Source organism: Pelophylax lessonae (assembly GCF_965119305.1).
Source record: "Pelophylax lessonae genome assembly, chromosome: 4".
Classification (NCBI taxonomy): domain Eukaryota; kingdom Metazoa; phylum Chordata; class Amphibia; order Anura; family Ranidae; genus Pelophylax; species Pelophylax lessonae.
The window spans coordinates 496,468,570-496,490,806 of record NC_138771.1 but is presented as its reverse complement, the minus strand read 5'-3'; the positions used below and the strand labels follow the sequence as shown (position 1 = coordinate 496,490,806).

General features: G+C 42.4%; 2 protein-coding genes across 5 annotated transcripts in view; one reads left to right on the top strand and one right to left on the bottom strand.

The window, feature by feature from the left end:
• CACNA2D4 (calcium voltage-gated channel auxiliary subunit alpha2delta 4) overlaps positions 1 to 22,237 on the bottom strand; it is a 414,350-nt gene that overhangs the window by 174,335 nt on the left and 217,778 nt on the right. The gene's annotated exons all lie outside the window — the stretch shown is intronic.
• The window catches only part of LRTM2 (leucine rich repeats and transmembrane domains 2), a 107,078-nt gene that overhangs the window by 80,566 nt on the left and 4,275 nt on the right, over positions 1 to 22,237 (top strand). For all 4 annotated transcript variants that reach the window (XM_082255743.1, XM_082255746.1, XM_082255744.1 and 1 more), the window contains exon 3: positions 17,865 to 18,455. In XM_082255743.1, coding sequence (XP_082111869.1) covers positions 17,865 to 18,455 — 591 coding nt within the window. The remainder of the gene's footprint in view (positions 1 to 17,864; positions 18,456 to 22,237) is intronic.

Here is a 22,237-nt window from a genome sequence, read left to right as displayed (position 1 = left end):
TGCCAATCATTGAAAATTGATCATGCCTGATGTACTGATGGCCTATCTCATTTCTTGAGACCCTAACATGCCAAGACAGTATAAATACCCCCCCAAATTACCATTTTTGGAAAGTAGACGGTCCAAGGTATTCAGTAAGAGGTATAGCGAGTTTTTTGAAGTTGTAATTTGTTTTCCACAATTCTTTGGAAAATAAATTATTTTCTTTCCTCACATAAATGTCATATTAACAAATTATTTCTCACACACGGCATAGGCATACTTGCAACTACACCCCAAAACACATTCTGCTACTACTCCTGGCAATACCACATGTGTGAGACTTTCACAGTCATGACACAGTCATGACACATAGATAGGCACAACATCCAAGGAGCACCTTCAGCTATTATCCACAGTATTAGCTACATTTTCCCTAGGGACTTTAATTGAGCCATTATCTACTTTAGGACCAGGCCTTCTTCTGACGCTTTTTGTTTGCCTTTTGGCCCTTTGCTTGCCTTTATCTGGCCCTCGGGCACTAGTCCTCTCACTGACACCAACAAGAGGGCACTGTTCCTTCCACTGATACCAACAAGGGGGCACCATTCGATCTACTGATACCAACAGTGGAGAACAACTCCTCTCACTGACACCAACAAAGGGGCAATTTTCCTTCCACTGACGCCAGTGATGGGACACTATTCCTCCAAATGACACCAACAATGGGGCATTATTCCTCCCACTGATATAAACATTTAGCCATTATTGCTCCCCACAAATACGAATATGAAATTTGATGTTGGGACATTTTTTACTTCCACTGGCCACTTTGGCCCCCCCTAGAGTTGGAAGGACAGTAAACTGACCTTTTGTTTAAAAAGTTTTGAGACCCCTGCCCTAAAGGTTCAATTCACTTAGCTGGAACACGTACAATTTGCCATAACACTCCTTTTTTTTTTTGTGCCATGTGGCTTTCAATTTTTGTAAGGATCGTTCTATCAAACAGTAAGAGCTTAGTGAACTGAGCCTAGTGTGATTTAAAAGAACAGTTATTTTTCAAAATTTTAACTAAACTACATTTCCTAGCATTAAACATGATTGAATGAAACTGAATAATTGTGATTGATATAATTCTCAATGCACCATCTATTTTTAAAGAGCAAAAAAAAAAAAAAAAAAAAAAAAGGACTATAGATATCAAGCCTCATCATGCCTTTTAGAAGGCTTTAGAGAAGGCTTTAGAGAAGAGAGGGTTGCAGATAAACAGGCACAACGTATGTAGGGGGATTTGTTTAATCTCCGTGTATCATCAATGGGTAACATGTAAGGACTGCAGCAGGTGGGAAGGGGTTAAAGTAAGGTTGTAAGTGTTGAGGCGTCGATAGCTGACCTTCCTTTCTGATAATACTTCCTTTCTGATAATACAGGTTGACTGTGGATCTACCTAGAAGCATCAATTCAAGTTGGCCTTAATAGGTTATAGAAAAGCAGATCAATTTGAGTTACATTCGGATTTTAGTTCATTCTCAATCTTTTCCAGATACAATTACCAGTTCACTGAATGGATGTTTTTGTTTAGGTGGGAAGTAAGGAAAGGGATACAAAAGCAACTCAACCACCTGTTTTTACTGCCCATGTGAAAGAGGCCTAAATCTGATCTCCAGGTGCATAAAGAATCACAAAAGAATGCAACTCTTTATTAAATGCTTTTTTTTTTTAAATGTGAGCTGGTAAGTACCTGAATGTGACTAGGGATCAGCCTCTTGTAGTCCTTGTACCACAGGAGCCAGTCGTTTGTGCTAACAAGGATAATGCTGTTAGGAGGAGAGAGCAGAGTGACAGAGAAATAATCTGCTGTTTCTCCTGTCCAATCACGGATTGGGGGAGGGACAAGACTGTGTTACTGAACTGCAGCAGAGAAAAGTCAGTTCACCTGCCTTGCCAAACAGGACTGTGCTGTGTAGTCAAGCTGTGTAAATCTCAGGACTGGATAGACAGATTTACAAATCCTTTGGCAGATAAAACAGCGCCCATACATTTCATCGGTGTATTTAGCTTTAAAGTAACATAAAAACAAGGCACTGCTCTATGTACATATAGCTCAGGCATCTGGATTCAACTTCACAGTGAAATGACACCCTGCCATCCTCCCCAGCAGTAGCACGCTCACGCGTTTGCTCTCCCGAGGCACGAAGTGAGTGGTGGGACACACTTCCCCCCGGAGGAGAGCGCTCGCTAAGGATCGAAGCCGTCCTCAATGTCTCCGGTTCCTGCTTTGTGAATTATTTAAGGGAACAACGCAAGGGAGAGGGAAGAGCTCGCTTCTCACATACATGGCTCAGTTTTCAGCTGCCAGCATTTTACAATAACTTCCAGGGATGTTCTCCTTCTAATCTCTTGAACCCAGCCACCCTCGAAGAGCAATTATAGGCTGTATTTATAAAGTAGGGAATTCATTCATTTCATTTGAAAGCAAATCCTCCAGGTACATGTGTTTTTAATGAGTGATTTTCACTAGAGAATGTTTGTCACAGTCACTACATATTAAATATATAGGCCCCTGTCTGGTCTAGGAAATCAGAATATTTATATATATATATATATATATATATATATATATACACACACACACCACACACCACACCACACCGTATATACACATAAATATATGTTTATCCACTTCACCCCCAGAAGATTTTACCCACTTCATGGCCAGGCCATTTTTTGCTATTCTGCACTGCGCTACTTTAACTGGTAATTGCGCAGTCATGCAACACAGTACTGAAACAAAATTTGTATCATTTTCTTCATACAAATAGAGCCTTCTTTTGATGGTATTTGATCACCACTGGGTTTTTTATATTTTACTATATAACCGAAAAAATGCAGAACGTTTTGAAAAACAAAAATATATATGTTTTGCTTTCTGCCATAAGACATATTCAATAAAAAAAAAATAAAAAAATGAAAGTTTTTCATAAATTTTGGCCAAATCATATTCTGCTACATGTTTGTGATTAGAAAAAAATCCCAATAAGTGTTTATTGATTGGTTTCCAAAAAAAAGTTATAGCGCCTACAAACTATAATATATACAATGGAATTTTTTTTTTTTTCCTACCAATGGTGGTAATCAGTGACTTATAACGGGACTGCGATACTGCAGTGGTCAATCTGACACTAACTGATGCTGAGGGGAACTGAACTGCCACTGACATCAGTGACATTAATACAATGATCAGTGAAAATACTATACACTGTCCCTGTACTAATGACACTGGCTGAGAAGGGGTTAACATCTAGGACAATCAAGAGGTTAAAAGTGTGCCTAACTATGTGTAATGTGTGTAAAGTGTGCTTCTTTACTAACTGATCTCTAAGTTAAGAGAAACACAGAGACCATTCCCTGTGTACAGAGCTCTGTGTTGAATGTCAACACAGAGCTCTGGGTTGTGAAAGTACATAGCCGACCAGCATGTCCCGGTCGTGAATCATTGGCCAGGACTTGGTGACAGGCTCCTGCTGTGTACAATGACAGGGGGGGAGCGCATACACGCGCCCTAATACCGGAAGCAGGCAGCGGTGTGTGGGTACATTGCTTTGCCTACAGCCGCCACTTGCCTGCAGTACGGGCGGGCGGCAATTAGTTAAGCAAGTGCAGCATTCTAGGATTCTAGGTAATGTGTCAGTGTAACACTTCCAAGTATTTATTATCTCTCTCTGAGATTCAACCCTGAGAATGTCATCATCTGTTTTTCTGTTAAAGCGGAGTTCCGGCCACAAAATCGCCATCCGCTTGCTTTTTCTCACCTGAAACAGAATTGGATAGTTAGGATTTTTTTTTTTTTTTACTTACCTTGTAATTGTAGAAAGAAATACTCACCTTTTTTGCACTTCCTCCCTCGGCGGCCGCGGCCCACGCCGTCACTTCCGGTTTGCAATGATTCCTGGGAACTGAACGTCATCGCTCCCAGGAATCAATGCGACGGCACCGGCCCCGCTCGTCACTTTCGGTGCGACGCCGCATTCCCTGCTAAACAGCTTCTGGGCATGGTGAAGGCGCATTCTGGGAGAAGAAGACACGGAAGAGGACGCAGAAGAGGATCGCGCCGGCTTCAGCTGCCCACAACAGAGATGGCAACGCTGGAGAAGAAATTTTAAAAGTGAGTATTTCTTCTTGCAGGTAAGTGCAAACCGGGACAGATCAGAGGCTAGCCATTGTGGAATGTACTAGCCCTGACTGTCCCGGGGGTATGTTTATTGAAATTTTTTTTTTGTGGCCGGAACTCCGCTTTAAGACAATACCATCTTTGTTTCAGGTATTATCTAGGGTCACCATCTACTTCCTGTACTGAGGTGTAAGCTTAAGGATGGCACAATCCTGGTACCTGTCTGACACAGATCAGCCTTTGCTGCAGCCTTTCACCTTGTGACAAAGTTACAGTTTTGCATACTGATCACTGGGGGACAGGAGACTCTGGAAATGCTTCTTCCTGCTTGCAGCAGACTGATGACGTTATCATCTTAGCTTATGCAAAGTCACAGGACTGGAGTAGACTGGACTAAAACATTTAAATGTAGCTGTATATTTTGATACTGAATTTATTCACACATACCTTTCAACCTTTTTCCAAATATTCCTTGTCATCAGTGCTCTGTACACACACTCTGCACATTTTCTTGCTGGTAAACCCTCAAAATGATGGCAAAAAAAAGATAATAGGCTGAATACGCAGAATACCCACACAATACAACAATGTAAAGTTTAATGGGGTAGGAGCTGCAATGAAGTAAATCAGAGAAGGCTGCAATCTGAAAAAATATTTAACTTTTATATCCCAACTTCAAGACATTCAACAGAGATCTGTGTGACCCTAAAAGAAAAATAGATAATCCCTTTAATTGAAGCTGCCAGCCATGGGCAGAGCAGCTCTTCACAGCCTTAGAAGAACTGTGCATAAAAGGGTTTACATGTTTGGAAAACTACTAGAAGGTAGAGTCTTCCACTGGATTCCTATTTCAGGGATACTGGATTGAGTTCTCAGCTGCACCTTCCAGCCCTGCCCTTGGGGAATGCAGCAGGAGGGGTGAAACTCTTGGAAAGGTAAAGGTAGTTGGGGAAGGAAGTTCTTGCCGGTTGATTCCCTGAAAGATATAAGGAGCTATCAGGTTATTTAGCTCACCAGAATCTGAATTCCAAGGTCCAATCGCATGAAGTCCAAGGTGGACTGACCCACTAACAATAACTGTGTAAAAGCCAGAACTCCTTAAAAATATGATTTGTTATATGGGGTAAATAACATGGGAGACAACGACCCTTAGGTTACCCTGGATCCATAATAAGCTTTTGTAATTTTAGAAGTAGCTCAAGTCTCTCCTTCTTTATCCTCCAAACAATAAGACACGTTTCTCTTTTCTATACCAAATTCATTATTAATTACGCCGATGAATGAGAGCCGCCACAGAACACCATGTTATTCAGAGGACGGGGGACTCAGCAAGCGCAAACAATGACCTGGCAATATACATATACAGTGTTGGACACCATACTAGAAAAAAACTCCTTACGATATCCCATCCTGAACTTGATAAATAAAGTATGAGAAGTTAAACAAATCCTGGGATATGAGGGTGTTTCTTAATATACCCCTATATGGGAGGAAGGATGCTTTGAGGACTTGAGCAAACTACACGGACACTTTGGTCAACTCAACAATACTGCTGTATAAGTTAATTTATGGGTCTAGAGATTGTCCTGGGAAATTTACCAAAACATGGGATATCTGGGTTACCTCCATTGAAACAAACCCTTCTGGAGATACCTTTATGGGATCTGTTACCGCTCCTTGATTTCATTCTACTGACCAATTGAGAGCATCTGCAGTGTAGAAGCTGATTTGGAGGTGTCATTTTTGATTATGCCTATGCCATGGAGCTTTATCCCAATCCACCATCTTGGTTACTAAGCAGATCATTTTGTCAGAAGGTTTTTCTATGCATTAAGATAAAAAGCCTTCTGTGTGTAGCAGCCCCCCTCAGCCCCCCTAATACTTACCTGAGCCCATCCCTATCCAGCAATGTTGCAGGAGTGTCTCGGTTGCCCGAGACTCTCCCTCATTGGCTGAGTAGGCAGCGCATCGCAACTGGCTCCCGCTGCTGTTAATCAAATTCAGTGAGCCAATAAGGATAGAGAGGGGGCTTGGCTCCGATGCCCCCATAGCAAGCTGCTTGCTGTGGGGGCACTCAACAGGAGGGAGGTACCAGGAGCAATGAAGCGGGACCCCAGAAGTGGAGGATCTAGGCTGCTCTGTGCAAAATCACTTCACAGAGCAGGTAAATATAACATGTTTGTTATTTTTAACCAAAAAAAATAGACTTTACAATCACTTTAAGCCTGGGTATGCCCAATAGGCTTTGTTTTGTACCCTAAGCTCAAAATGCTCAATAAAGAGTATCTTTAGAAAAAAAAAACTACAGTTTTGATCATTGGTATTGTCAAGGCGCACAATTTCCGTATCAACTGTTAACACAAGATCAATTAAGATCATCTCAGGACATACAAAAGGAGTTTGATATCTCTTATCACAGATTTTTTCAGTACCTCCAACTATGCCATGCTCTTTTAGCACAGACCAAATTGTCCAACATGGAAATTTTCCCCACTCCTCTAATGGATTCCCTACCTTCTAGCACAGGTAGGAAGGGTCTTATTTCCTCACTCTATAGTTCATTGATAGTTTAATCTCTGTCCAATTTTCATGTCCACTGTTGGATAGGGTGGGAAAAGGATTTTGGGGAATTTGAGGAGAGTTGGCAGGTCATGCTGGAGCAAGTTTTACTAGTATCTCTTTCGCCTACGCAATGTTTGTCCCAACTATTTATAATACACAGGGTATATAGAATGCCTCCATCAGGGGAACCGTAGGGAGAGTCAGGATTGCCCAAGATGCTGTAATTCCTCTGTGGATCTCTTACAAAAATTTTGGCACGGCCCTAAGCTGGTCTGCTACTGGCAACTCATTACTGATACCATAAACAAGTACTTTTTAAGTAAAACTGAACAATGATCCATTAACATGGGTGTTAGGATTTTTAGATGAAGAACAATTCACACCACAAGTTAGAAGGTCTTCTGACCTCCTGACATGCCACATTTGGCATGTAATTTTTTTTTTGGGGGGGGGGGAGTACCTAGATTTGACAGGTACCCGCTCACACTTCTGCTCGGGCCGCCTAGGCAGCCCAAACTGAAGTTCTCCTCCCACCTTCCCTCCCTGCAATCTTCTGGGACACATCAGAGGTCCCAGAAAATTGGCCTTCCACTCAGGACACGCAGCGTGAATCGCGCATGCGCAGTGCGCACCCGGCTGTGAAGCTGCAAGCTGTCACAGCTGGGTGCCCACAATAGTGATGCCGGCGCGCGGGGAGAAGAGGGAGAGAACTGAGGCTCCCGCCGGCCGCATCGCTGGATCGAGGGACAGGTGAGTGTGTGTTTATTAAAAGTCAGCAGCTACATTTTTGTAGCTGCTGACTTTTAATAAACACAAAAACGGGTGGAACTCCGCTTTTAATCCATTTGTACATCTAGCACCTGTACACTGGTGTCACCTCTTATCAGCCAACATGGCTAAAAAAAAATACAGCCTGTGATGCCCTCATCAGGAAGCTTTGTGTGCCCAGGAAATGTGTGCTCACTCAGCATCAGAGTGTTTCAATATAATTCCATTAAGCCTCAATGGCAATGTCACTCGCAGTTCAGCTTTCATATCATTATTTTACATATGTCAATTCTTTCCCATCCAGTAACCTCCTATTTCTAGAAATAAATTACCAATGAATTGGCCCCCAGCTCCATCCAGCTGGAAATCTCCATCAGCTGACATAACATTGGGGAATGAGACAACTATCATGGAAGACTGAATAATAAGATTCATTAATTCACTGACTCGCATTCAGAATGATTTTTCACGTCATAACTGATTTATCGTTACTACGACTCCAAGTGTCCTGACCGTGAAGATCACTAATTTTAAAGGGCCAATCCACTCTGATATGGCACTTCAGTTCTGAGTGGAAGCTGGTGAGTGGAAGTGCTCACTAGTTTATTATCTCTTTCAGGAGCCTGTGTGGTGGGACCTCTGAATGACCAGGAAATCATATTTTCAGGGGCCCTCTTGTTGCTGAATTATAAGGCTAGAAGCAAAAGATTGCAGTGTTGCCTAGACTTCAGCTTGAAACTTTTTTCTAGAATTGAACTTTAAAAGAAAACCATTGCTTTATCTAATTCCCGGGTGCTACATGTCTGACTAATCCTCCTTGTTTGACAGATTTCTCTTAGGAGTCACTGTACACATTTGTACAATCAGCTTTAGATTCACCAAAACTATGTCATATAAGGATCTACCTAATCAAACCAATCAATCTGTTATCTAGTCAGACAGGCTCTTGCACTACATACTTGTCGGTAGATTTAAGGTCCCAATCAGAATGGGGCCGATTGCAATTATCCATGAGAAACTCAGCAGGGTTCCCTGCCAATAGCTGCAGGTGGGAAGTCAGACAGTCTATGTCTAGGACAGATCATACACAGGTAATCACTAAAAGACCCATTACATGTGAAGAGCCACGAAAAACTGAGGGTACTTGTTATTCTCCTATTGTTTTAAATGAGGCTTTCTGTCAACAGCTATTCACAGGAAATCCCACTGTGTGTCTGGCAGGTAATAACAGTTGACCCCATTTGCAAGTGTAAATGAAGCCTCAAAATTATTGTACAATCAGACTGTAACATGTTAAATCTGAACTCTGGAATAAGAAAACACTGTTTAGATCAAAGATGCATGTGTATTTTTGTTTTAATTTTTTTTGTGCTTTGTGTATTTCTTCCAGATCTGTGCAGTTATCCAGTGTGAATTTTTACCTTTGTGTAGGAGCTTACTGAAATGAAGACCAGTCACTGCTGCTCTCACCTTGTGCAGGTTGACTGGTCTTGTCTCTGCCCCCTTCTGTAGCTGTCTGCTGGCAACATGTAGAGGGTGGGGCCTGCTGGGTCTCTCCCACAGCTCTGCTCTCTGCACAGCACAGTGATACTTTTACATAGTAATATAACTAGTTTTGAAAAGACATTTGGAGCAAACAAAATGGATTTTTATCCTTGATGGTTATTTCATATTACTAACATTTTTTAAATATAATAACCATAAAAAAGCTAGGTCAGAGCATATTGTCCTCATAAAGGATGATTAGGTGAAGTTGGTTACAAATGACAAGGAGAAGGCAAAGGTACTAAATGCATTCTTCTCCTCAGATTTTACAAAGGAAAAAGAGGGGTATCGTAATCAAGACTGTATCATTAGTAAAGCATCACAGAATGTACCCTTGTGGGTAACAGAGGCCAGTGTCCGAAAAAGACTAAAAAAGCTTAACACAAATAAATCACCAGGACTGGATGGCTTACACTTGAGAGTACTCAAAGAAGTCAGCTTATAGCCAGACCGCTTTTTATATTTTTTATGGTCAGCATACGGACAGGAATGGTACAAGCTGATTGGCAAAAGGCACCAATATTCCAAAAAGGGCAAAGATATATTCCTGGAAACTCCAGGCCAGTCAGTCTAACATCGATAGTGTGTAAACTATTGGAGGGGATAATAAGGGACTATATTTAAGAATTTGCTGATGAAAACCACATCATTGGTAGTAATCAGCATGGGTTTACGAAAGGTAATTCTTGCCAAACCAATCAACATTCTATGAGGAAGTGAGATGCCATCTAAAAAAGGAGGGCCTGTGAATGTGGTGTATCTGGATTTTCCAAAAGCATTCTATATAGTTCCCTCTTTAATTTACAAACTGAGGTCTGTAGGCATGGACCTTAGGGTTTGTTCATGGATAGAAAACCGGTTACAGGGGTGCGTCCAAAGGCTGGTAATAAATAGCGTGTACTCACACTAGTGTCTTAGGACCAATTCTGTTTAATTCATTCATAAATGATATAGAGGTTGGTATAAAAAGTTCAATCTCAGTGCTTGCTGATGATACAAAGCTAAGCAGTATATAGAAACTTTACAAGAAGACCTCAATAAAATAATGGGGTGGGCAACTACATGGAAAATTAGGTTTAATGTTGAAAAATGTAAAGTAATGCACTTGTGGGCTAAAATAAGAATACAGGTTACTTGCTAGGGGGAGAACCTCTGGGGGAATCCAGGATGGGAAAAGATCTGGGGGTCCTAGTAGATTGCAGATTCAGCAATGGAATGCAGTGTCAAGCTGCAGCAAGCAAAACTAGCAGAATATTTCATATAAAAGGGGATTTACCCAAGAGATTAAACTAAAATCCTACTACTTTACAAAACTCTGTTGCGGTCACATCTGGAGTATGCCATCCAGTTCTGGTCACCAATTTTCAGGAAGGATGTGCTGGAACTGAAGAGTCTGGAGAAGGGCAACAAAATGAATAAGGGGACTGGAGGACCTCAGTTATGAGGAACGAATACAAGCATTATACGTATTCTCCCTGAAGAAGAGATGCTTGAGAGTAGGTACGATGGCGATATGCAAATACCTCAATGGTCATTCTAGGAAAAATCTTTTCAGTCTCAGGGAGTGTAAGAAGACACTGGGCCACTCAATGTAACTGGAGAAATGGGTTAACCTGAAGAGCTGCATAGGGGGTTTTTCACTGTCAGGGCAGTAAGGGTGTGGAACTCACTTCCACAATTGGTGGTGTCAGCAGGAGGTATTGACAGTTTTAAAAAACTCTTGAACAACCATTTTAGTGAACACAGTATACAGGGATATGGGAAGTGATTTTTGACATGAAAATGCCCTCACCCACACAGGTTGACCTGGATGGACTAGTGTTTTTTTTTTCAACCTTACCAACTATGTTACTATGTAAAGTGAAATAAAGTCAATGATACCTTTCTTTCAATGGTCAGACTTTCCTCGCCACACTGGCATCTTTCTCCAGGTGACGGGTTGCAGCCATCATCATTGGCCAGCTGGGGATGACATCGCTCCTGCACCTGCCCTGGAATTCAGTCATGCCAGCACACAGGAATGTAAACTGAGTTGTGCTTGTGCGGCTCAGTTTACATTCCAAAGAAGATAGTGAGCAGGCAGGTAGGTTTATTTTATTTCAGAAATACATTGCATGTCTCTTCGGTGATAAAGAGCCTGCCCTACTCTCAGTCTTCAAAATTGAAACTTTCGTTTTGCTTTAAATTAACATTTGTGTGCCTGGAGTTCAGCTTTAATGAGGATCTGAGCCCTGAGCAAATATTTCTGCAGTTTTCTAACCATTGACAGTTTAGGAGATAAAAAAAAATATTATCTTTCCAGCTAAGTTTGCATTGACTGCTGCTCTTGGGGAGCCTTGTTCACTACTTCAGAGAGCCTTAAAAATAGAACAACTTCAAAACCCGCTGAGTATATGGCAGAAAAAAAAAAGGTTGCAAGGACGTCTGGTATTTATCCATTCCCCAGAATTTGAGCCCTAGAATATTGCTGAACTAAAGTGAAATGAGGGCAGCGATTAAAATCGCTGAGAGAAAATAGGATTTAGAATTTGATTCTTTAAAGACAGATGCCAGAGATACAACAGAACAGATATATTGTATTATAAAGTTAACGATTATACTTTTGATTCCCCATTATTCCATGTACCAGCGAAACATACAATCAAATGTCCTCACCACACACACTTATGTTTAGACATTTATATAGCTCTAACAGTGTTGTACTCACATCATTTTCTGCACCAGAGAAGCTTACATTCTAATGTTTCATCTACAGTCACACACTGTTGTTATACATTTATATAGCTCTGAAATATTCCATATTCTGCAGTGCTGTACACAAAATACTAAGCTACTCATATCAGTCTCTGCACTAGAAGGGCTTACACTCTGATATGGATGGGTGGTCTAGGTATAGTCAACCTGGTGGTTGTTTTTTCTCTGATTTTATTTTAAATATAATTTTGCTAACATGCTGGCAGAGGAAATTACCTGAGTGGGTTGGTATTTTTCTGTCCTGGTTTAGGCCTCTTTTGCGGATCTGGGAGAATGGTGTGCCAGTGAGAAGCCTAAGGGTCCAACATGGTAAGCTTCTGGCTTACATTGCTCTATGCATGAAAATGCTTTGGCAGTGGCAAGTGACAGCGGAAGAAATTAACTCTTTTTCTAGGAAGGTCCTGGAGAGGAGGATTGTTGAATCTGTCTTTAGCGAACCACTAGCCTTAAGGGATTGCCCAGGCCTTGTTATCAGGGAGGGTCTGTTTTGATTAATCTGGAGAAAATTCCTTTAAAGTTTCTGAATTTGGCCTGGGGATTGTTCCATGGCATGTTTTATGTGAAGGGCAACTTGAAGCAACACTCTGTGGAGACCCGTGGTTGTCCAAGAGTGGCGTGTGGTGGGGTGGAGGAGATGATGGACCATTTCTTGCTTCAGTAACTCTTCAATATAGAAGTCTATAAGTGGGTGGGTGGGGCCTCTGGATATCCCTTCTCTTTCCTGCATATGTTATGCGGAATGGGCAAATGGGACTTTGCAGACTTGCCAGGATTTTGATTTCAAGAAACTTTTTCTAGTCAGTTTAGTAGTCCGTTACTTCACATGGAATGCACGGTGTCACGTTTCCACTTACAAAAAAAGTCCTTCTTGTCAAAGTGGTGGTGCACAATATTCGGGGTAAGGTTGGGAATATTTGGGATCTTGACAAGGGCAGGTGGCAGCAAGAGGCCTGGACAAAAGCGTGGAGGAATGTCAGCTCTTTGCACCCACTGTCTGTCAGTCTCTGGGTGTGCAGCTTTTCTTTCTATCCTTACTTTTTATCCTACATATATTGGTAGTTTATTGGTAATGAAATGATATTTCTTTGTATATAGTTCTATTTATGTTTTTTGGGCAAAAAGCTGTTTTAATTTCTGTTACTTCCTGATATAAGCTTGTTTGTTTTTGTTTATTTATGTACATTTATTTATTTTACTTATTTTTGTATATATGTAACTATGATTTTATTAACAAGCAAGATTTTAAATAAACAAATATGTACACTGTACAATATCCCACCGCAGTCACACACTAATATTAAAATGCCTTTATAAGTCTCTCACATATTCCAGAGTGCAGTACAGAGAAAACTAAGCAGTTCACCTCTCACAATCTGTCCAAGTGCTTCAAAATCTCACAGGTAGAGGATTGCACCAAAAAGAAAAAAAAATCCAATTATTTTATTATTTTAAAAAAATGAACCTAAATCCATGTTAAAGTGGATAAAACCTTAATGTCAAGTTTATTTTAGACACCAGAAAAAAAGAAAGAAGATGCCCTTTAAAGTAAGTGGGCTCGCTGGATGCCTATTTGTATATGCAGTGTACTGCGGACGTTGCTCGCAGCACAAAAGTGGCTGTACGGCACATATCCAGCCTCAGGTCTGTTCCCTCACTGAAAACGCTTTTGAAATTCATTCTGACAAATCTCCAGAGAGATGGGAAGTCTTTTTTTCTTGCCCTGTGTCTGTATGCCTGTAAATGAGCTGCCTTGGCAGAGGGAGGCAGAACAAAAGACACTGTACATAGTTAGGGTGAAAAAAACATATGGCCATCAAATCCAAGGGAAATAATCTAGTCTCTTTAGAAACCTTTGCTGATCTGGGAAACACAGAAATATAATGAGCAGCTTCCGTCCTTCCTGACCATCAACAATCAAGTGAACCTCAGAATCCACAGTTTAGTGTCGTATTATAGCTTCTAGAAACGCATGAATCCCATTTTTGACACCAGTAAGGACTCATTCACACAGGCATAGAGGCTTGTGCAGTGTGCCTGGGAGCGATAGGTGCTCAGTGGAGCCGACGCCAGCAGCCTGTTAAAGATCAATGATAGGAGCGGTTGTAAGGATCTTCCTGCACATCTGAGCATTTCTTTTCATACAGCGACTGACACATGGACTTAGATAGCGGGTCCATGGCCAAGCATATGTCCCTGTACGGATGTAAACACACAGATGTATAAAAGGTCTGTACAGCCGCTCCTGTCATTGAGTTTTAACAGGCTGCTTGCAGTGGCTGCATGGAACATCTGTCACTCCTGGCATTTGTGCAACTTCTACAGCTGCACAAGGGGCCTCTGTGACATAGGAGTCAATGTACTGTATACTAGACATGGGTTGGCCGGGCGCTGAAACCTCTCCTGCTTTCACTTCACCTGCACCTATCTTGTCTCCTGTCTTTGGCAGGGCAGAAAGACCAGATTTTTCTCAGTCTTGTATATGCAGTAAAGCATGCTTGTTTTACTCACTGTGGAACTTAAGGGGTTTTTTCTCACCATTATGTAAAAAGGCGGTTTGATCCTGTATGCACAGATCCTCCCTTTCTTGCATTGTCCCCAAAACATCTCCCCGGATAAGGCAGAGTTAGTGGTATTAGTTTGCACATACTCAGTTTGGTGTGTATTGCTAGATTTTTTTTTCTTGGGAGAGTGCATGTGATCAGCACAGGGCCAATCATCACTGTCCAGACAGAGGGTCAGGAGCCCTGTAGCCTCATAGGACAATCAGGGGAGAATAAAAACTCCTTCTACAAGCTTTAACCAATAATAGAAGTCACAGTACTACTATATGTTGCTGATGAGAAAAGGTATTTAGCAGTTTATTTTAACCTAAATTACTGCATTTACATATTCTGTGTACTGCAGGAGACCAGATATAGTGAATGCAGGGTCCTGGGTTTAGTAACACTTTAAGTGCAGATTGCTTTTTTTTTTAACTGGGTAAGAGATAGTTTTAACTAGTTCCCATCCGCGCTACAGCCTATATACGGCTGCAGCGCGGACTCGAATTTTCGGGGGGCCGTTTTTAAACGGCCTCCCAGTGACACGCCCCCCGCGCGCTCCCGCGAGCGCGCAGCGGGGAGAATCTGTGTCGGCCGTGTCCCTTGGACACGGCCGATCACAGATCGTGGTGAATGGCCAATCACAGCGGCCATTCACCACGTGATCGGATCATCCAATGAGAGATGATCTCATATGTAAACATATGAGATCATCTCTCATCGCCGGCGCTCCTTCCTCACACGGAGCCTGCAGTGTGAGGAAGGAGGGGGAGCCTCACAGCGCCAGGGACAAAGAGACATGTAATCAGGGCACTGATCACCAGTGCCCTGATTACTAAAAGGTAAAAAACATACACAGTGCCCCCCCCATCAGTGCCCACAGTGCCTGCCATCAGTGTCCCCCATCAATGCCCACAATCAGTGCCCATAGTGCTGCCAGTCAGTGCCCATCAGTGCCTGCTCATCTAGGCACTGATAAGCACTGACTGGCAGCACTATGGGCACTGAGTGTGGGCACTGATGGTGCTGCCCATCAGTGCTCATCAGTGCTGCCCATTAGTGCTCATCAGTGCCACCCGTCAGTGTCCATCAGTGCCATCTGCCAGTGCCCATCAGTGCCGCCTCTCAGTGCCCATCAGTGCCGCCCACCAGTGCCGCCTCTCAGTGCCCAGCAGTGCCACCTCAGTGCCCAGCAGTGCCACCTCTCAGTGCCCAGCAGTGCCGCCTATCAGTGCTCATCAGTGCCGCCTATCAGTGCCGCCTATCAGTGCCACCTATCAGTGCCGCCTATCAGTGCCGCCTATCAGTGCTCATCATTGCGGCATATTAGTACCTCCTCATCAGTGCCCATAAGTGCCACCTCATCAGTGCCCATAAGTGCCACCTCATCAGTGCCCATCAGTGCAGCCTATCAGTGCCCATCAGTGCCGCCTCATCAGCGCCCTTCAGTGAAGGAGAAAAATTTATTTTCAAAATTTACTCACAGAAAATAAGAAAAACTTTTTTTTTTTTTTCAAAATTTTCTGTCTTTATTCTTTTTTTTTGTAAAAAATAAAAAACCCAGAGATGATTAAATACCACCAAAAGAAAGCTCTATTTGTGTGAAAAAAATGATAAAAATTTCAAATGGGTACAGTGTAGCATGACCGCGCAATTGTCAGTCAAAGTGTGACAGCGCTGAAAGCTGAAAATTGGCCTGGATGGGAAGGGTGTTTAAGTGCACAGTAGGCAAGTGGTTAAGGTTACAGCTTAGAGTTAAGGTTTAAGAAGACCCTTAATTGTAATACATAACCTAAACCTTTGGAATGCTGCTTCAACAAGGAAACAGGGTTCTCCTGTGCATCTAGGGTTCATGTGAATTCAGATTTACATAACTGGTAAAGTGCCATGGTCAAGGTAATTAGTGATAATTTAGGTACAGGGATCTTTTTGGGAAATGGCAAAAGTTGCATATTTTTGGTGCTAAATGCTCATGATGAAAATTAGCAAGCACAAGCTCTAGGTGGTGAAAGTATAGTGGACACATTTTTGGTGAACTTTTTGGCTGGCCTATACAAGGTTGGCACAACTTCCCTATCATCCTGATAATGGACAGGCAGCAAACTCAAAAGTCAAATGGGTATGGTGGGGCCTGTGTAAGCTTCCCTCTTCATTGTGAACCTCAGCCAGGCATGCAAACACTTGTAACTCAAGTCTTTACACTGCCAAAGGCCAGTCTATCATCACCCCTTCACTGGTGACCTGTAAATGCTGTAGAGATTTCACAGTGAATTTAGAAGAGTCTATAAAGGTATGAGCAGGAAAAAGGCAGTCTCAGTCACTAGAGGTTTAGAATGAGAAATGAAAAGACAACTGCAAATGTTCTATTCTGTTTGATATTTATGAGCTTGACTGTTAGGATAACCTGCTTAACGTGGGAAAAATTAAAGAGCTCCAAGATCAAGGAGTACTATGTGTCAGGAGGATGTTGACCGGCACAAGTTTAAATATCTATAAAAGATGACATTATTGAACCAAAGAAAGCAACAAACAAGGTTAAGGTGTCTTAGGAGGAATGAAGCATGTAAGTTTTGTATGGCACATATCCAAGTGTATTTCATGCCAGGTTTTCTTTTTTTTTTTTTTATAGGAGTAGGGCATGGCTTAAATACCTCACTTTTCTTTGCAAAAGTTTTAACTCAATATACACCTTAATAGCAAATTTTAAAAGCGAATAATCAGGGAAGCTTTGTTTGCCAGTCCATTTTTTTATAATTACAGATATTTGCTGTAATGCTGGTTAGTGAATGGGGAGTTCTACTTTTTTACCATGCATTACATTATGGTTAGTGAATGGGGAGTTCTACTTTTTACCATGTATTACATTATGGTTAGTGAATGGGGAGTTCTACTTTTTACCATGCATTACATTATTAAGGTTTCTAAACAATTAGGCCAAAAGATTGGAGGAGGTGAGGTACTGATGTAGGATGACTAGACTTGGCTCGCAATCAATAGGGTGGTCAATAGGGGTCAGGTTATAGCAGGCCAGTCAAGTTCTTTGACATCAAACTGGTCAAACCCTGTCTTTATGGAGTTGGGTTTGTGTACAAGGGCAGCGATGCTGGAACAGAAAGGGTCTTTCCCAATCTGTTACACAAGGTTGGAAGAGCACAATTGGCTAAAATGTCTTTGAATTCTGTGGTATTAACAGTAACTTTCACAGGAAACGCATGAATGCAATCCTTTTAGGGGTAGGTCCACATATTTTTGCCCATATAGTAGGGTGTGATGATTCCCAAACCTTTGGCTACATAATGTATAGTAAATAAGTCTGCCAGTTGCTCAAGAATGTATTTTAACAATCTATTTCCTTTTTTCTTTACCTATCCTTATCTTCCTCTGTTTCTTGTGGTCACATCTTTTTTTATTGGATTCGCTCATTAACATTTTCCCAATAAACTCCATTTTCTTCTCTGGTATGTTTGCTTTTGGGCACCTGAATTTGTCTTTCTAAACTGCTGTGTGTTTTTGCACTCTTTTGATGTTCTCCATTTGCCTTTCAGTCTTGGTCTGCTCGCTGTCCTTGTGTGCGGCCTCCTCCTTTCTCTCCTGTCCTTCACCGTGTATCTGTAACTCCGACAGCATGGAGGTGGACTGCAGTGGTCGAGGACTCACATCCATACCACCTGATCTCCCTCAGGATATCCGAATCCTTCTACTGCTCAACAACCGCATAACCTCTCTTGCTGGAGGACCTTTCTCAAACTTGACATCTCTGCACCGCTTGGATCTCTCCAATAACTTCCTTGACCAGTTACCCCCCGGCCTCTTTGCGGATCTGGGAAACCTCACAGAAATTCGTCTTAGGAACAACAGCATTCGCAGTATAGGGCGAGACCTCCTTCAAGGCTTGCCACAGCTTCGTAGACTGGACCTGTCACTTAACTTTTTGTCCCAGTTACCTCCGGGATTGTTTGATGACCTATCGACACTACACTGGTTATCGCTGCGCTCCAATCGGCTACAGAGTTTGGACAGGATGACTTTTGAGCCTCTAGGTAGCCTGGAAAACATTCAACTGGGTGATAATCCATGGGAGTGTGATTGCAACCTACGAGACTTCAAACACTGGATGGAGTGGTTCTCATACAGAGGTAGGTGACTACGCATTTATATTGAATCCAGAATTCAGACTTTATTAATTAGTCTCCTGGATCCTCTGCAGACCAGCTGTTTTATTAGAACCAATGAGGCCATCACACTTGAAAACAATTAAAACTTCTCAGCTGCCCTTCATAAAGATTTCTTAGGCCAGGATAAAGTCTGTAATGCGATCCAATGTGAGTTCTAAATGTTTTAATTATGGAAACAAGGGGAAAGGGTTAGAACCTCTGTTTTACTGATAGAAATAGTCAGATTGGCAGAAAATTTAACGATCCCCTGGGAATACCACAGGCTCAACAGCGCTCAACCACAGCTACCATCTGTGAACGTTATCAAGAGTGAAACAGTGGTAACACAAAAAAAAAAAAAACACAAAACAATCAAGAAACACATGGGTAGCCCAAAACTAAATTGAGATAAACCTTTCTAACTATGTAAGATATGCCAACAGCTCTGAATAGTATAATAAATTCTTAAAAGCCTCTAAATGTATTATGACCAATAGAATTGCACTCTCAAAGGTAACTAAAAAGTTAGGCGGGTGAGTGAAGCTGTATTGAAACCATGGGAAGGGAGCCAGTAACATAAGCCTTGCTAATGAAGAGGTGTGGACTAGAGGGCTGTATTGGGTTTGGGCACCCGCAGGACCCGCGGGACCCAGCGCAAATCTCGCAGGAGCGGTCGGTTTTACCTTTGCTGCAGGCAAAAGTGGGCAGTCAGAAAATTTTGCGGGAGACCCGCGGGAACGGTGATCAAATTAATTTGTTTGTTAAGTCTACATTATAACTATATATTTTTTTTAGTATTATTTGTTTACTTTTTTTCAATAGCCTGTTAAGCAAGCTATTGAGAATGTGAAATCTGTGAGATTTTTTTGAAGCATTCTATTTATTTTGTTTTGTATTTAATTTGTTAAAATTATATCTAGCCTATTTTCAAAGTTCTCTGTGTTTATTTATTTAATGGTAAAGGTATTTCCTAGTTAATCGTTTGGTGCGTGTGTATGCATAGGCCTATAGCCTGCGTTTAAAAACTGAGGTGCCGCTAGTTGCGGTTTTGTTTTGACGGTTAATGTTTTATAACGCTAATAAAAAAATACCCAATGTTTTTGTCATGTGTGGTGCATTGGTTACTTCATCTTATTTAAACGCAATCATGTTAAAAGCCTGTTATTCTGAATATTACGTTGAACGAATATTTAGTCTGAGTATTTGTGTGCATTTTTCACAAGCTCTGAGATAAAGTCTGCAGGAGCGGGCGGGAGTGGACACAAACATTGCGGGTGGGGGCGGGTGTGGAACACATAGGTTGCGGGTGCGGGCGGTCCTGGTCGTACATTCAGCGGGAGCGGGCGGGTGCGGGTTTAAGAAAACAGTCCCGCGCAGGGCTCTAGTGTGGACACCTCAGTCAAAACCCATTCCCGTGTGCTCATATCCAAGGAATGACGTCAGACTGAGGAGGTTCTTGGTTCTGCATCCACACTTTTGGGATTTGTATGCAGTCACAGGAATTCCGCAGCAGAACTTGGCTTTCATTTTTCTTCCCATGCCTGCGGCCAAGGCTGGGCAATCGCCATCTGATGTTGCTGGCTCCCTTCCTGTGGTTTCACTACAGCAGCACTCACTCACCTAACTTCAATTACCTTTGTGAGTGGAATTCTTTTGGTCTTAGTAAATGTATGAGCTTTTAATAATTTATTACACTATGCAGAGGTTGTGCTGTGTTATTCTTGATTGCTTTCTGTTTTACTGATGTTTGTGTCCCTGTTAGAGAGATCACTCTCTTTAGGTGTCTTGTCACCCACACAGTAAATGATGGAAAACAGTTGAAGGAAAATCTTCCATAAGGGACATCTATTTTACTGAAAAGTGAGAATGTATTTTCCTTAACTTTGAAGAGATTTCCTCCTTTCTCTACACCAAGACAGAGACAGCCAAATAAAAAAGAAGAATTAAAGTGTTTTAATCCTTCACAATTTTATCCAAAACAGGCTTTTGATACATTTTAAATGCATTATCCAGTGGTGTAGCAACAGGGGTAGCAGGGGTCGCAATGGCGACCCCGCCCTGGCTCCTGGGGGGGGGGCATGTGCGGATCGTAGAGGCTGTCAGATCAAACTCCCCATCGTGCATCGGCACTGGGAGCTCCAGCAGACAGTGAACACACTCAGCAAAGTGAAAGCAAAGGACGGAGAGGTGTCTTCCCGAGTGCTGTGCTCTCTGCCACCCCTACAGTGCAGTATCCAGCTGTGTGATTGAAGGTAATGTACTGCTGATTTTTTGAAAGGCTGTACACACACATATATATATATATATATATATATACACACACACACACTGCTTAAAAAAAAAAATAAAAGAACACTTTTTAATCAGAGTATAGCATCAAGTCAATTAAACTACTGGGGTATTTATCTGGTCCGTTAAGTAGCTGAGGGGGTTGTTAATCAGTTTCAGCTGCTTTGGTGTTAATGAAATTAACAACATGTGCACTACATGGGCAACAGTGAGACGAGCTCCAAAACAGGAATGCTTTTACAGGTGAAGGCCACTGACATTTTTTTCCCTACTCATCTTTTCTGACTGTTTCTCCACTAGTTTTGCATTTGGCTAGGGTCCGTGACACTACTGGTAGCACGAGGCAATACCTGGACCCTATAGAGGTTGCACAGGCAGTCCAACTCCTCCAGGATGGCATACAATACGTGCCATAGCCAGAAGGTTTGCTGTGTCTCCCAGCACACTCTCAAGAGCATAGAAGAGATTCCAGAACACAGTTTGTTACTCTAGCCGAGCTTTACAGGGCCGTAAAAGGTCCTGAAGCCATAAGCAAGACCTGTATCTGCTCCTTTGTGCAAGGAGGAACAGGATGAGCACTGACTGAGCCCTACAAAATTACCTTCAGCAGGCCATTGGTGTGAATGTCTCTGACCAAACAATCAGAAACAGATTTCATGAGTGTGGCTTGAGGGCCCAAAGTCCTCTAATGGGCCCTGTGCTCACTGTCCGGCACCATGAAGCTCAATTGGCATTTACAATCGAACACCAGAATTGGCAGGTTTGCCACTGGCGCCCTGTGCTTTCACAGATAAGAGCAGGTTCACCCTGAGCACATGTGACAGACATGAAAGGGTCTGGAAAAGCCGTGGAGAATGCTATGCTGCCTGTAACATCGTTCAGCATGACCGGTTTGGTGGTGGGTCAGTGATGGTCTGGTGAGGCACATCCATGGAGGGACGCACAGACCTCTACAGGCTAGACAATGGCACCCTAACTGCCATTAGGTATCAGGATGAAATCCTTGGACCCAATGTCAGACCCTACGCTGGTGCAGTGGGTCCTGGTTTCCTCCTGGTGCACAACAATGCCCATCCTCATGTGGCGAGAGTATGCCGCCAGTTCCTGCAGGATGAAGGAATTGATATCATTGAATGGCCCCCACACTTGCCTGACCTAAATCCAATAGAACACCTCTGGGACATTATGTTTCGGTCCATTAGACGCTGCCAGGTTGCACCTCAGTCTGTTCAGGAGCTCAGTGATGCCCTGGACCATATCTGGGAGGAAATACCCCAGGACACCATCCGTTGTGTCATTAGGAGCAAGACCCGACATTGTCAGGCATGCATACTAGCACATGGGGGCCATACAAACTACCGAGTACCATTCTGAGTTGCTGCAATGAAATTTCAGCAAAATGAACTAGCCTGCTGCATAATTTTTTCACTTTGATTTTCGGGGTGTCCTTGAATTCAGCCCGCTGTAGGTTGATC